The 14,983-nt window shown below is 42.5% G+C and overlaps 1 protein-coding gene across 5 annotated transcripts in view; it reads left to right on the forward strand.

Moving 5' to 3' along the window:
• Atl1 (atlastin GTPase 1) overlaps positions 1-14,983 on the forward strand; it is a 76,023-nt gene that overhangs the window by 48,770 nt on the left and 12,270 nt on the right. For all 5 annotated transcript variants that reach the window (XM_050153528.1, XM_050153529.1, XM_050153526.1 and 2 more), the window contains 4 exons: positions 1,255-1,305; positions 3,467-3,523; positions 11,698-11,790; positions 12,942-13,080. In XM_050153528.1, coding sequence (XP_050009485.1) covers positions 1,255-1,305; positions 3,467-3,523; positions 11,698-11,790; positions 12,942-13,080 — 340 coding nt within the window. The remainder of the gene's footprint in view (positions 1-1,254; positions 1,306-3,466; positions 3,524-11,697; positions 11,791-12,941; positions 13,081-14,983) is intronic.

Genomic DNA, 14,983 nt, shown 5'->3' on the forward strand with positions numbered 1-14,983 from the left:
TGTTGCTCTTGCAGAGGACCTGGGTTCAGTTCCTACCACTTACGTGGTGGCTCACAGCCATCCATAATTGTAGTTCCAGGGAATCTGACTCTCTTATGACTTCTGCAGGCACCTGACACACATGTGCTGTACACACATGTATGCAAACAAAATGTTCTTACACATATAGTAAAAAATAAATTAAAAAAAGGTTTTTTTAAAGATTGGCACAAGAAAGCGGCCCATAAAAACACAGGTTATTCTTGTAGTACAGAAGTCTGCTTCTTCAGTCAGTCTTCAAAGTATCAACTCGATATCTATTTCATTTAAAATCAATAGGAAAGATGATTTGCACAAACCAGTTAAAATCAATTTAACTTTTCTTTTAACATTCATTATTTAGTGTTTATAGTTGACCTGAAATCACTGAATCATTTCATAGAAAAGAGTAATGACTATTTTAAATTAATACCTGAGAAATTTATGTGTTATTTAAATAACTACAAGAAGGCTACTGTTTGTGTCAGTATGTAAACATATAAGTGACCTTAATTTTATCTGTAAAGTTACTAATGTTTATCACCTCAAGGAAAATAAGGAAAACACAGAGTGTCACACTTAAGGCCACACTGTAGCGGAAGAGCAACAAGACGGGGCAGAGCTGTGAACATGACACTCAGAACCTAACTTCTGTGTGGAGGGACTTTCTGTAGAAATAAAGGAATCAATAAATTATGAAGAGTTAATTGTAATTTTCTAGTTGGGCAAGACAGCCCACTTTTGTAACCCCTGCTTCTTGAGGCAAGAGGACTACAAATTTGGGCAATATGATGAAATTGTCTCCCAAAATAAAAAGGGTTTGAGGTGTTACATTATAAAACCACCCCTCTCCAACACACACGCATTTTCCACATAGGATGTTCAGGCTTAGATCAATACTTGCTCGGTGTGCTTTGAAGAGGGATTATTAAATAGGTCCATAAAATAATTGTAGTTTGATCAATACTCACTTAGTGTGCTTTGAAGAGGGATTTAGTAAGTAGGTCCATAAAGTAATTGTAGTGTTTGGACTCCACAGCAAGTGACTCCTATACTTTTCTAGCATTTTTGTGATCATTGTGCATGGCTTATTATCTATCAGGCTCTCTTTACTTCTTTCTTGGAGTCTCTTAAATGTGTGTAAGAAAGTGATTGTGTAATAACTGACACTTATGGAAAGAGAACAGTGGGGTGATGCTGATATCGCTCTTCTTGACTTTTTATCCCACAATCAAGGTATACAACTTATCCCAAAATGTCCAGGAGGACGATCTTCAGCACCTCCAGGTAAAAGCATGTTTTATGTATCTGATGGTCTTTTGGACATGCAGGCCAGAATTTGGGGGAACTTTAGACATGTGACCACATAAAGGTCATCCTGTTGCCAGGTCTCTTTTCTAGTCTTGTATGGTTATGCTCTTTCTAATTCAGTTTTCATATTCTGTGGTTTCTAAACCTGCTTGCTCCCGGTGCTAAAATGCATGAAAGTATATGGCAAATCAAAGTGAACAAAGAGCCAGGTGGTGGAGGCACATGTTTCTAACCCCAGCATTTGGGAGTCAGAGGCAGGTGAATCTCTGTGAGTTCGAGGCCAGTCTGGTCTACAAAGCACATTCTAGGTCACCCAAGGCTGCTACACAGAGAAACCGTGTCTCGAAGAACAAAACAACAACAAAGTGGACAAAGAATCTTCAGTGTGAAGAGTCTCTAAATTGCAGTGTCAAAATCTTAAGATCAAGGACTTTATAATTGTTGGTATGGTGTCTGTTATATGGCAGGCTTCTTTCCTTGTGGACCTTGTGGTTCAGAACTGATAGAGAAGACTTGAAATCTGATCTGATAGAGACAATGATGGTACCTAATCTCCCCTTCATGTTTTATAGATGAGGGAAGTGAGGATGAAAGCTAAGTGTCTTGCTCAGGCTGCTCTGGCTACTTAGTGGTAGGACGGGAGAGAACCGTTGGCTGGGTCCTGCATTCCTTCCGCTCCATGAGGTAGCCGTCTCACATAAGAGATGTTTTCTAGGGATTTTTCTCGTGTATGCAGTAGCAGTCTCTTCCGACTCCACACATGTTATTCTTGAGCAGATAGCAAAGCTGCTACCCCTCTGATAGCTCTCTTTCTACATGGTTTACATAAAATTTACCTAACGTGTGTATCAGATCCATGCAGTGAAATGTGAAACTGGATATTAAAAACAGTAAAGCAATGTAACATGCAGCATTGGAAACATCACTCGAAGTTCACTTCCAATGTTGTTACCTGACACATTCAGGTATCTGACATTGATCATTTATGACAAATGGGTATCAAATATCAAATAATCGCTGGGTATATTTTATTAATAAAAGCATCTTCTTCTTTGGCAAGTGTCATAATCCAGTTAGTTACTTTCTTAGTGAGCCACATGGTGCCATTGCATGCTGGCTTATTTATGCATGTCTACAGATGGAGTAACTTTTGGCAGTGATGCTGAGTTAACAGTGTATTTTGATCATTTAATTTTTTCCCTGCGAACAATACCTTGCTCTGAAGTGATTATGAATTCAAGTTATGTCAGTACACGAGTCTCATAGTGTAGTGTCCTAGACCTTGCCTTTTAGACATACCCAGACTTTTGAGCTCATCACTCAAATGAAATATCTAGTAATCACCCTTTGCTTTCTTGGTTTCCACTGCCCTGCAGGGCCAGCAGTGTGAGGCTGGGATGATATTGTAAAGGACTGGGGAGCGGGGGTGCTAGGCTACCATTCTTCCCCAACTCCAAGAAGTCTTGTCAGCCCAGTGTGTGAACTGAGCATGTCCTGTGTCACATGGGGAAACATCTAACCTGCCCGAATGCTATCAGGAGCCTTGTCAGTCATCTCCACAGGTCGGGGTTCACTGAAACAATAATTCTCCTTGTACTTCATGTTCCTAGTTGTAAGCAGTGAAAAACAAGGGAAGACAATACATTTAACTCCCTGCTTTTAAAACCAAATGCCTAATTTTGTAACTCAGATCTTTGTACCTTTACATTTCTCCAGGATACAGCTTTTATAAATGCACCCTAGCTGTACTATGGCCCTCTGAGCCAACCATTTCACATGTGCCTCCATTCTACAGGTTTTTTTTTTTTTTTTTGAAATACCACAGACATGAGCTTAAGGCTGGGGTTGCCTTCAGAGCAAGTGCTTAGCACTCGGTGCTCAGGTGCTGGTGCACACGAAACATAGACACACGGAAAAAGGAGGGACAGGTTTAAAGTAGAAGTTTCTTCTTAAAATGCAACATATTTTTCATTTTTAGATATGTAATTACTATATCCCTGCTTTATATAATTAATACTTGTTTCCTGAAGATGACTATGCAATCATGATAGCGTAGCATTCTGTTACAGCTGGGGGAATGGGTAAAAAATCCCAATAAGTAAACAAATCTCCATCTCTCTCTCCCTCCCCATCCCAGCTTTTCACTGAGTATGGCAGGCTAGCAATGGAAGAAACATTCCTGAAGCCTTTTCAGGTAGGTGAAAGTCAAATGACGGAAAATTCTTACCGGATTTTTATGGAATCTATAACTGTGATTTTCATCAGGGTCATGTTTCATTATTTATTTCTTTCAAGAGCATTTTTGGGCTAGGTGTGGTGGTACATGTCTTTAATTCCAGCACTAGAGAGACTTTAAGCCAGGGGGATCTTGGTGAGTTCAAGGCCAGCCTGATGCACACTGGGCATTCTAGGCCGCCCAGGGTTACACAGTGAGTTAAGAGACCCTGTCTCACGGGAAGAGGAGAAGGCGTCTACATTCCTGTTCTAAGCTGGTTGGTATGAAGAAAAGAAGTAGGAGATAGCGCTGTCTTAGATTCTCCGGCTCCTGTGAGAATGTCAGCTTTTCTCCGAGTTCAGCCCTCGAAATGTCACAGAAGACACTTGATGCATTTGCCAAGCATGAACCCAAAACCAACCGACCTGGGCTAATAAAAATTGGTTGCAAAGGTCAACAGTTGGCTGACACCAGAGAGGATGCTGGGGGAGAGGCATGAGTGCCCTGTCTTACCCGCTAACATCTCCTGTTGCCTGAGTGTGACAGCCGCCAGCCCAGCTGATGCTGGTGTGCCTACTGTGTCCGGGGTGGGGTAGAATCCCACGTGTTCATCCTATCAGCTGACAGAGTACTGAAACACCAGGTCCCAAGGAACGGAAAACCTCTCAGGAATCCCATGCTGGAGGAAGGAAAAGACTGAAGCCCGAGGAACTGGTCTTCCAAGAAGAAATTTCCCATAGTTCTGGAAACTTATTGGACCACCTTGCATGTCTGATAGTCAAGGTAGTGGTGGGCCAGAAACAGGCAGCATTGTACTTTGCCAGGATTGTTTAATTGTGCATAGCTTTTGCTGTATTTAAAACTAAACCTCAGTACTCCCACAAATAGACTTGGGGTGAGGCCACTGGACCCTTTTATTTGTTCCTCTTCCCAGTGTAGCCACATTAAGGACATCTCCTTTCTCTATGCTTTATCTCTTTTTCTGGCATATTGAGAGGATGGATGGATGGCCAGACTTGCCCTGAAAACTCCAATAATGCTGGGGTCGGCAGATCCATCAAGGTAGCATTTGAGCTTGGATTGAATATTGTCAGTCGTGTCTACAGTACTTCAAATCCTGCCCTTCTTTCCCAGGACAAGAGTTAGGACTGAGTCAGGCCCCCTTCTGACAGTGCCTGGAAGAGGAAACAGTTTTCACACTATCTAAAAGTTAAGTCCTTCATCAAGAGCTGGTCGGAGGAATCCTTAGCTCTAGCTATGCATGACACCAAGGAGGATCATAGGCTGAGGGAGTCTGGGCCCACAGGAGAAACAACAGTCGACAGAGGGCCGCATAAGTGAGAAGCTCTTTGATAGACAGCAGACTGAGCTGTCTGTTTTCTCTTGCCTAGTGACAGGTGATCTGAAGCCACTTACACTAGTGAGGGTGGATCCGGGATGGCCTCAGTTTGTAGATTTGGCTCAGAGGTCTGTCAAGTTGCATTCAAGATGCCCAGAAGATATCCCATGAAGACTTACATTGAGGGCTCTTTAGAAGGAGTCTAGATCTGGACCCTGAAAGCCAGGGAAGCAGCAGAGGAGGTGGTGAGGGAGAACAAAACCAGTCCTGCTTTATAGTCTCCAGCCTGGTTCACAATACTTTCTATGTGCTTGTTTCTTTTTAATTCATCTGCTAGGTGGTAGGTGGAGAGTTGAGTGGCAATTGCAATATTGCTTTGACTTTTCTGCGCTCAAGACCATTGAATCTAGACTGTAAATTCTAGAAAGGGACCTTAAGTTTTGCCAGCAGATGTCACTGCTCCTAACACATAAACCAACATGAAGACTAACCAACAGATAGAAAGATAGATAGATGATATAGATACATAGATAGATGACAGACAGACAGGAATTATGTCAATGACCTAAAAACAAATAGTAGGGAAAACTTTTGAGATTGCTGCTTAGCAGTGAACCATGCTGATATTGTGAATGCCAATGAAAGAAAGCTTGGGGGCTGGTGAGTTAACTCAGTTAAGTGCTGGCCATGTTAGCTCAATACTTGAGTTTCAATGCAGCAATGTAAAAAGTCAGGCATAGCGGCACATACCTAACATCCCACGTGTCCAGGACACCCTCAGCCCGGCACACCTCATGATCTGTGTGGGGAGAGTGGGGGAAATGATCCCCACAAGAGATGAAGGACGAAACTCAGGACAGTCCCATCTTTGCAGACACTGGGCCATGGCCTTCCAGAGACTGACCTCATAGTTTACTTTTCTTACACATTTGAACAGGAGAACTTGTGACCTGTGACCTTTACAACAAGAGTGAATTCTATTGGCTGATAGACAGGGCCTAGAGGAAGGATCTGTGATAAGCATAAGGACAGATTCTGTTGTGAGGCTGCAAAGCCCATGGGGCCTCTGTCATAGAGATGCTTTCTGTTCACTGAGAGACGAATCTCAGGATACTGGGGGGATTCACATGGCGGCTGGTCCTGATAGAATAGCAAAGGATCACCACATTGTCTGACTGACCAGCCACTTTTCAGTCCGGCATTCCATGTGATTAGGTATCCTGCATTTCCTCCTCTTGAAGAAGATAGGCCCATGTGATTGACAGTCCTGGTTTCTCTAATGTTTATTCTAAGATGTGCTTCCTACATGCAGTACTGGGCTGATGGTGTAGTTGAGGACCTTTGACGTCTGGTCTCTTACCTCTCTTCTCCTCAGGTGTCTTACCTCTCACCTCCTCAGCACTAGTACTTTACTTTCTCAGTTACTTTTTCCTACCCTTTTTCCTAGTTCTCTGTTCCCTTTTTGCAGTTTATAGATCAAACCCATGACCTTGCACACATGAGGCAAGCGCTCTCCCCTGAGCTGCCTCCTGGCCTGTGCACAACATCTTTATTAACCATCTTCCTTCATGTACTCAAATCCCACCAGCACCTTTGACATCAGGACAGAACTTAATCCTTTCTGGTAGATAAAAGTAGAGAGTTCACAAGTCTGAGTGGAGGTGTAATGGCTAGTGGTGTAAGCAGGCTCCTCAATGAAACTGAGTGTTGCGTGTGTGTGTGTGTGTGGTAGAAGTAGTAGTAGTAAGGAAATACGTGGCACAAGCAATTAGGAATTGTCATAATTTCTCATTCATATCAGGCCTCTATGCAGACAATCAGAATTTATTTGACTCTGGTTGACTTAATTACGTTCACGATCACTCTATTCCCGATTTAAGATGTTTACTGGCAAAATTCCTTGGTAGTGATTCAAGCCACATTGAAAGATTCTTGGGCAAAAATCTGTGATAGTTGGAACTGCCGAATAATGTCAGAGAAATACCTGACCTCGCTGAGAGAAAGAGAGGTTACTGTCTGCCTGCTAGAGATGGAGATTAATATGTGGGGCTAAGGAGGACAGCTACCTGGGAAAGCTACCTACCCTACTTAGATTCTGTTCAGGCCGCAACTTAGGTTATCCAAAAGCTTCATAAATTAGAATTACTTATCTGGCAACCCAGAATTGGGTCGAGGTTCAGGCCAAAGTTCTCTTGGTTTCCACATTTAGGTTGTGGAATACAACTGCTGGAGGAAGCAGCATCTGAGCCAGTGCTTGTTTTAGTCCCGGCGCTGTGCAAAAGCGTGTCTCATTCATTGTTCAGATCAGTGCTGTCTGTGCTGGTGTTATTACTTCTCGGTGTCTTTCTCTCTTTTGTCCAGGGACGAAATGGCCGAACAGTAGTTTAGAAACCTAATCCTGCATACACGGATAACAGTGCAGAGCTGGGCTCTCCCCAGGCCACAGGCTCAAAGCGTGGACCTAGCTGTGCCGCCTTCTCCTCCTGCTCCGATCCCCCAGCGCTTGTTAACTATAACTTATGACCTGCTATTTTAATAGTCATATCCCAGCTCATTAGTTAACTCAGGTCTTAGAGCAGAAGCTCTGTGGTTTGTATGTTTTCGCCAGAGTATCTACTTCCCTCATGTCAGTCAGGCAGAGGGGGATGTGTGCAGGGAACAGTGGCTGGAATCAGCCTGCCCACACCCTTGAACACACAGCATGCTTCAGCAGAGGACACACTGTGAGACCAGCACTGCCCACTCTTGCCTCTGTAACCCACAAAACAAGGTCATCAGTTTGCTTTTCTCAAAAGTATGAGTCTTGCTAGTAGGTTGGCTTTTCCTGGCTGTTGACTGAAGCAAGCTGTTGTTTATAGTCTCAAAGTAACTTCTAGAACTTTTCCCTGCCTGAAACTGAAGCTAAAACTGAAACTGATTGATTAGACACACTGAAGACTAGTTCAGATATTTATTAGCCACTGATTCTAAATCAGTTTTTCCTTCAGAGATTATTATTTCAGAGTATTAATTTCACATATTTTATACTGGATATGCATAATAATTTATTATTCAAATAAAAAGGCCATTTGTAGGATAAAATCGCATAGGCCTATCATTTGTCTAACTCAGTTTAATCCATCTAAGTGTTTAAAATGTACACACCAGCATGAATTAAGGCAATATTCTATCACATACACACATGTAGACTTGCACTCACACAAGTACTAGCTTTGCCCACTGAAAAGACCTAGGAATAATGAGCAGGTCAGCTTCATCCAGCATTGGTAATGTTGACGTTACAGTGTTCAACTGAACCCTGTAAGAAACTGGAGAAGTGCTTGACTCTGCGTCTGGGTGAATCAGTGAACGTGGAGCTGACATCGTAGTGATTATCTGAATCCAAGTTTGAGGACCGCTTGGTTTACATATCTAGAGCCAGGCCAATCAGGGACACATAATAAGGTCTTGCCTCAGTGTGTGTGTGTGTGTGTGTAGGGATGATGATGGACGGAGGCAGAACTTGTAACACCTTTCAAGAACGAAATATAAAGCTTTATTATTTGTCTGGGTTTTTTGTATATTTGTGATATTTATCGGACTTTCCCCAAGACTTTTATATTATTTTTCTTACAGAGAGTCTCCCCTGCCCCACAAATTATACAAACCTCGGGCTCTACACCCTTGTGTACCACATGGCAAAATGAGAGTCTCTAAGAAGCTAATGGAATAAATGTAGTAGAGAGAAGATATTTTAAAAGATGGTAGACGCATTCTTTAGAGTAGCTCTGTAGGAAATAATGGTGCGTTCCAGTCAACATTAGAAAATACTGATGTACTTAGTGTGTTCAAAGATAAATAATTCCCATAGAATTTACCATAGTACCATTCAATAAACAGGGTCACTGTAAGAATTTTATTTCTAACTAATTTGTCCAACAGCTATAAAATAAGCAGAAGACCTTCTCAAGAATGAGAGCAGTCAGAAAGTGAAGCAACCCTAGCTCTCCTGTAAAGATTGCTGGTGACTGCTGAGTGTGGGGCTTGGGGACAACCCCAGCACCACAATATGGCAGTTTGACTGATGAAAACCTGGGTATGGAGCCTGCACTGTGTTTATTCTAATAATGAGCAAGCAAGCAATTCAGTCTCTCTTCCAGAGGCTTGCAGTCTATGATAAGGTAAAGCACTTTAGTACAGCAATAGAAATCTGTGCTTTTCTGTCTGGTCTCCTGTCTCCACTTCTACTATTAGTCGAACCCCTTTCAATGGGGAATCTGCTCTCATTGGTTCAGGTGCAGGGGGTGCCACCACCCCTTACAGAGAGAAGTCCATTCAGACCCCCCCATCCCTCTGACCACAGTGGTAGCTTCAGGACTGGGCATTCGATCACAAATAGATGAGTCCCTCCCTGGTGTAGGCAGAGTAGTTCATTTCCCGGCCACCCAGACCCTAATAACCACACAGAAACTGTATTAATTACAACACTGTTCAGTCAATAACTCAGGCATATTTTTAGCTAGCTTTTACATCTTAAACTAACCCATTTCTATTCTATGTACCGGCACGAGGCTGTGGCTTACTGGTAAGGATCCAGCATCTGTCTCCTTCGACAGCTACATGGCATCTCTCTGACTCCATCTACCCTCTCTATATATCTCTGTTCAAATTTACCACCTAGCTATATTCTGCCCTGCCATAGGTCAAAGCAGATTTATTCATTAACCAATAAAAGCAGCATATATAGAGAAGGACACTCCACATCACCCTGGAACTTTGCTTGTGGAACTGTCATTAAAAACTGAACTGCACAGCTGTGTTAATCTTATGTGATCTTCAGAATCTCAGTGGTCATCTTGACCATCACATGAAAGGAGCAATTAGATGAGAAAAGGCTCTGATCTACCAGTTATGGAATCAGTAAGACGGTCTATGCTTTTTAACTTGATTGTGTTGGAATTGGATCTCATTATTTACAGTATAAGAACTTCATCAAGTTCTGGTATTTAAAGTATTACCACGGGGGAACGGAAGTACAGGCACAGGCAATTGAACTCACAGAATTACTTTATGATTTCTACGTGCGTTTGACAGAGCTGCCAGTGTCTGTTGTATTTTAACCATTTATACTCAAGCTCCTTGTGTTGTTATTTCAAAGTTATTACTTGAAAAATAAATAGGAGCTGGAAGGAAAGATAAGAGGAAGCCTGAGAAGTCGAATTTCCTCATGGCAGGAAACTAGGGTCAAGCATGTTCCTAACATAATGGAATGTTGCGCAATGCTGACTCTAAGGGTCAAGCATGTTCCTAACATAATGGAATGTTGCGCAATGCTGACTCTGAATGGTAACAGTCATGCTGCAGAATGATGAATTTCAGATGCAGCGCTGAATGAAAACACGCAAACTAACCTGTTATTTCCAAGTCACAATAGTGCTGCCCTTCAGGCAGAGGTGGAAGGGAAGAAAGCTGGAGTGGGGGCTTCAGGGATGATAGACAATATTTTACCATGTAGGGGCTGGTTACATGGTGTGCTCAGTTTCTGACAATATGTTAAGCCTTGCGATTACATGTGTTTTTCTGTATGCAGAATATATTTCAACACAGAAGATTTTAAAGTGAACAGTTTGTGAACTGGTGGTGAAAAATTATTTCCTTGAAACTCATCACTATCTTAAATGCCATCCTAAGTTTCCTAGACATTTAATTTCACTTTGGCTGTGGCATTGTTCTCATGATTTTTTATATAAAATTGCCTTTCTTTCTCCCTTGTCCTACTCCTTGTGTATAAACTTCACTAAGTGTTAGCTGTAGTTGCTTTTGAAATTTGGAATGCATCTTAATTATTATTCTCTGGATTTTGAAAATTTATGATAAAAATGCATACTATCATTTCTATAAAAAATTAAAATAATTAAGTTTAGGAAAAAGCTGGTGTTGGGCTCAAGAGATGACTCAAGAGTAGGGGTGTGTGCTACTAAGGCTATCAACTGAGTATTATCCCTGGAACCCACATGGTAGGAAGAAAAAAACAGCTGTCACCAGTTGTCCTCTGACCTCTACACACATGCACATAGACACAAGAAGTTTAAAAAGGAAACCTTAAAAAACAAAACAATAGGGATTGGAAAGATGGCTCAATGATTAAAAGCACTAGCTCCTCTTCCAGAGGCTCTGAGTTCAGTTCAGTGGCAGCTAACAACTGTCTGTAGCTTCAGTTCTAGGGAATCTGACACCCTTATACAGATATTTATGCAGGCAAAACACCATTGCACATGAAACATAAATAAATCATTAAAATTTTAAAAAGAAAACAAAATTTAAAGCTGGTAGAGATGCTTGCCAGGAGGATTGCTGTGATCTCATTGATAGCTTAATCTTCACAGTGAGTTCAACACCAGCCTGGTCTACGTAGCCTGGACTCCAGTGTTTTCGTCTCTTTAAAGCTGGCCTGGTATCTAATGCATATATTCTGCCATAACCATAAAAAGGAAGAAAGAATGAAATGGGAGAGAGAGAGAGTCAGAGTCATAGGAACACCCCACATGAAATCTAATTATGGGTCCATTCAGACAGCTTAATGGTGGTCATGACTGCGCCTGCCCCTCATCTCAGCGGGATGCATTCATCCTGCAGTGAGCAGGCAGCTTGCTGTTCCCACATTGTGGAAGCATGATGAGCTCATTGCAGACTGCGGAGAACTTTCTAAGACTTGATATTTGCTTTTAGTTCTACAAAAGGAACACGGTTAAGATGCAGTAATGCGACTGGCTCCAGTAAAAAGCAGAGGACTTAACCTCCAAGTGCTCTTATCCACCTTCTTACTACTTTCCAGAGTCTGATATTTCTCGTTCGAGACTGGAGTTTCCCATACGAATTTTCATATGGAGCCGATGGTGGCGCCAAGTTCTTGGAAAAACGACTCAAGGTTGGTTAACTAGTTAGGTGCTTGCCCTTTCTCCAGAATAAGCTCGAGTATTTCTGTTGAATCACTTCACTCAGGAGCCACAATTTCACTTGCCCCTTGCAGTTTCTCTAATAAATACTCAAGATGGATTTGTAATAAACTACAGGTAGAATTGTACTTTAAAGTTATTGTCTATGAATCTGATACAGATGCTTCTTTGGTAGATGATTTTGTAGATACTTCTTTGGTACTTGTTCCTCCAGGAAAAACTTTTACTTTGAAGATGCAAAGCAGTGTAAATGTCTAGATTCACGTTTTACTGGCAGGTTAAATAATTATCTCATGTGTCCTTCCTACAAACTGTTAAACACATGTCTAAAAGGGACGGGTTATTTAGGTTTGTCTGGAATGCCTAGCTATTCAAATGCCATTTTAGGGTTCAAGCATGGAGCTGGTTGTTTGTTTGTTACTATCAACTTCGTACAAGCTAGGGTCATGTGGGAAGAGAGAATTTCCACTGAGAAAATTCCTTCATGGGACTGGCCTGTAGCCAAGTGTGTGGGAGGGGCCAGCCTTCTGTGGGTGGTGCCCCTCACACGGCAGGCAGGTGGCTCTGGGTTGTTTAGGAAGTAAAGTGACTGAGTCACTAGGGGCAAGTGAGCAAGTGAGCCAGCAGCCCTCCTCCATGGCCTCTGCCTCAGACCCCGCCTCTGGATTCCTGCCCTGGGATGCTGGCCCGACTTCTCTTGGTGACAGAATAGAAAGTGAAGTGGAAACAAACCTTTTCTTCCCCAGCTGCTTTTGGTCATGGTGTTTAGCACAGCAACAGAAAGCCAACTGTGAGAGAAATTTGTCCCAGAGATTAGACATTGCTGTGACAGAACTGACCACATTGTTTTGTAGGAAGACAGAGGCTTGTAAAGTGTGCCGATTGCACACACTTGCTACACTTAGATATGTAAAGTGTGCCGATTGCACACACTTGCTACACTTAGATATGTAAAGTGTGCCGATTGCACACACTTGCTACACTTAGGTATGTAAAGTGTGCCGATTGCACACACTTGCTACACTTAGGTATGGCTATGTGGACATTGTACCGTTTTCTCAGCATGGAAGCAGACAGGCAGTTTATGTCTCCAGCAGTTGAGCTTCAGAATGACTTCCCGCAGGTCTCGGGGAACCAGCATGAAGAACTACAGAATGTCAGGAAGCACATCCATTCCTGCTTCACCAACATCTCCTGTTTCCTCCTACCTCATCCTGGCCTAAAGGTAGCTACGAACCCAAACTTTGATGGAAAACTAAAAGGTTTGTGTGACTTTTAATGAGTTTGCGTCCCTTATCGCTCTGGAGTCGGCTCCACGCACTTGTGGCTCTGGCTCAGCTCCTGCGCTAATGTGAGGCGGATGATAGGGGGTCCTGGCGAGAGGACTGGGGAGCGGCCTGGTGCTGGAGGTCCCTGAGACAGCTGTGAGAGCCTGCGGCTACCAGCAACAGGCCGCAGCCCTCACCCTCTCACTCTGCGCTCTGGAAACTGCTTCCGTGTGCTCAGTTTCCTTTATCTATAGTGACTCAAATAGAAAAATGTCTGTTTTTGTTGAAATACATATTTAGAGACTGAAAGCAAACACTACATTCAATACTGAATCCAGGCTCTTTAACTATGGAAGAATTTAACAAATGATAAAAATTTCACTAAAGAATAAAATTCTCTCCAGAGAAGAACAAGTTTCTCTAAACAGAATAATAAGCACTGCTCTTCAGCATGTAAGCTGCACTGTGAGGCTGACTCCTGTTTGAAAAGACAAGCGCTATCTGTAGCATTTGCTGTGTGGTTAATCTGAGGTAGTTCAGGGCAGTTGTGACTTCTTACTTGTGAGCCTACCACTGAACATACCATGGAATGCACACTTCCTTGTCTAACTTATTATGGCTTTTCTATCTTAACATTATGCCGGGGTGAGACAGTGACATTGCTAATTGTTTTCAGACAATTGTTGTCAAAGGGATTTTAAATTGCATTTTAAAAATGACAACATTTTAGAAACTACAGCAGAATTGATCAGCAAAAGTATTTTTTTCCCTTGTGTCCATGGAATTATCTGACACCTTTATCTGTAACATTAGCAGTTGATATAATAAGCAGAATTCTAAATTTCTCAGCCACCGGCCTTGGTTTTCTATACCAAGAATCCTGTTTTCTCTGCTTTTACAGCAGCAGATGGCAGTGGGCACACGACACAAACGTGGGTGCCAGGTGATCTCCCTGTTGCTTCTGAACCCTAACCCACTAGAGGACACATGGCCCTCTCTATTATGAAATGACTAAGGACGTCAGTGTGTCTTGAACAAGTTACACAAAGAGCAGGCTTCCATAAAGCCTGTCTGTCTTCTCTGGAACTGGGAGCCATAAACAGGGGTGGGGTGGGATGCTGAACAAGAGTTCCCTATGAAGAAGAAGCCACTGGCCTGGTCCCTTACAGTAGTGAGCAGCTGCAGCCCATGCAGTGCCCCAGCTTAGGAAGGGTTAGGAAAATTACACCGATATACATGGCTATTTTGTGATAATTTGTTCCCCATCCAGTTGTATCTATATGTCCACATAGACATTGGCCTATGCAGTTAACTACAACCATCTGCCAGCTCCAGGTCTGCAGAGTAGCTAGCCCAGGAGAAAGAGAAATGAAACTGGTTTCAGTTGCCCTCAAAGTTCCATTTTAATGAGGTTTGTATAGCTTATAGGACTTCTGCTAAATTTACCTTGAGTACAGAAATGTTCTACTTTTTCTCAGTGTCTGCTTTGGCAATTTTGAAAATCTGTTATCTACAGCATTTTTCCATCCAACATTGATTTTTTTCTTTTATTGAAAATAGATTTTTTTTTCTCCCATAATATATCCTGATTTTTGGTTTCCCCTCCCTCTGTTCCTCCCAACCCTTCTCCTCTTCCCCTCCCATCAGGATCCACTCCCTTTCTGTCTTTCATTATAAAATAAACAGGCTTCTATGGGGTGATAACAAAAAAGATAATGCAAGAACTAACACATCAGAACCGGACAAGACAATAGAAGGAAAAGAGCTGAGGAGAAGGCACAGGAGAGAGACTCGCGCGTTTACCCACTTGGGAATCTCGTAATGTAGACACAAAGGAACTGTAGAGTTAAGAGACGAGCACCGACATGACATTATGAGACAGGGAACCGTCAAGGCT

Source organism: Alexandromys fortis, unplaced genomic scaffold (assembly GCF_014885135.2).
Source record: "Alexandromys fortis isolate MF-2015 unplaced genomic scaffold, M_Fortis_MF-2015_v1.1 scaffold_82, whole genome shotgun sequence".
Taxonomy (NCBI): Eukaryota; Metazoa; Chordata; class Mammalia; order Rodentia; family Cricetidae; genus Alexandromys; species Alexandromys fortis.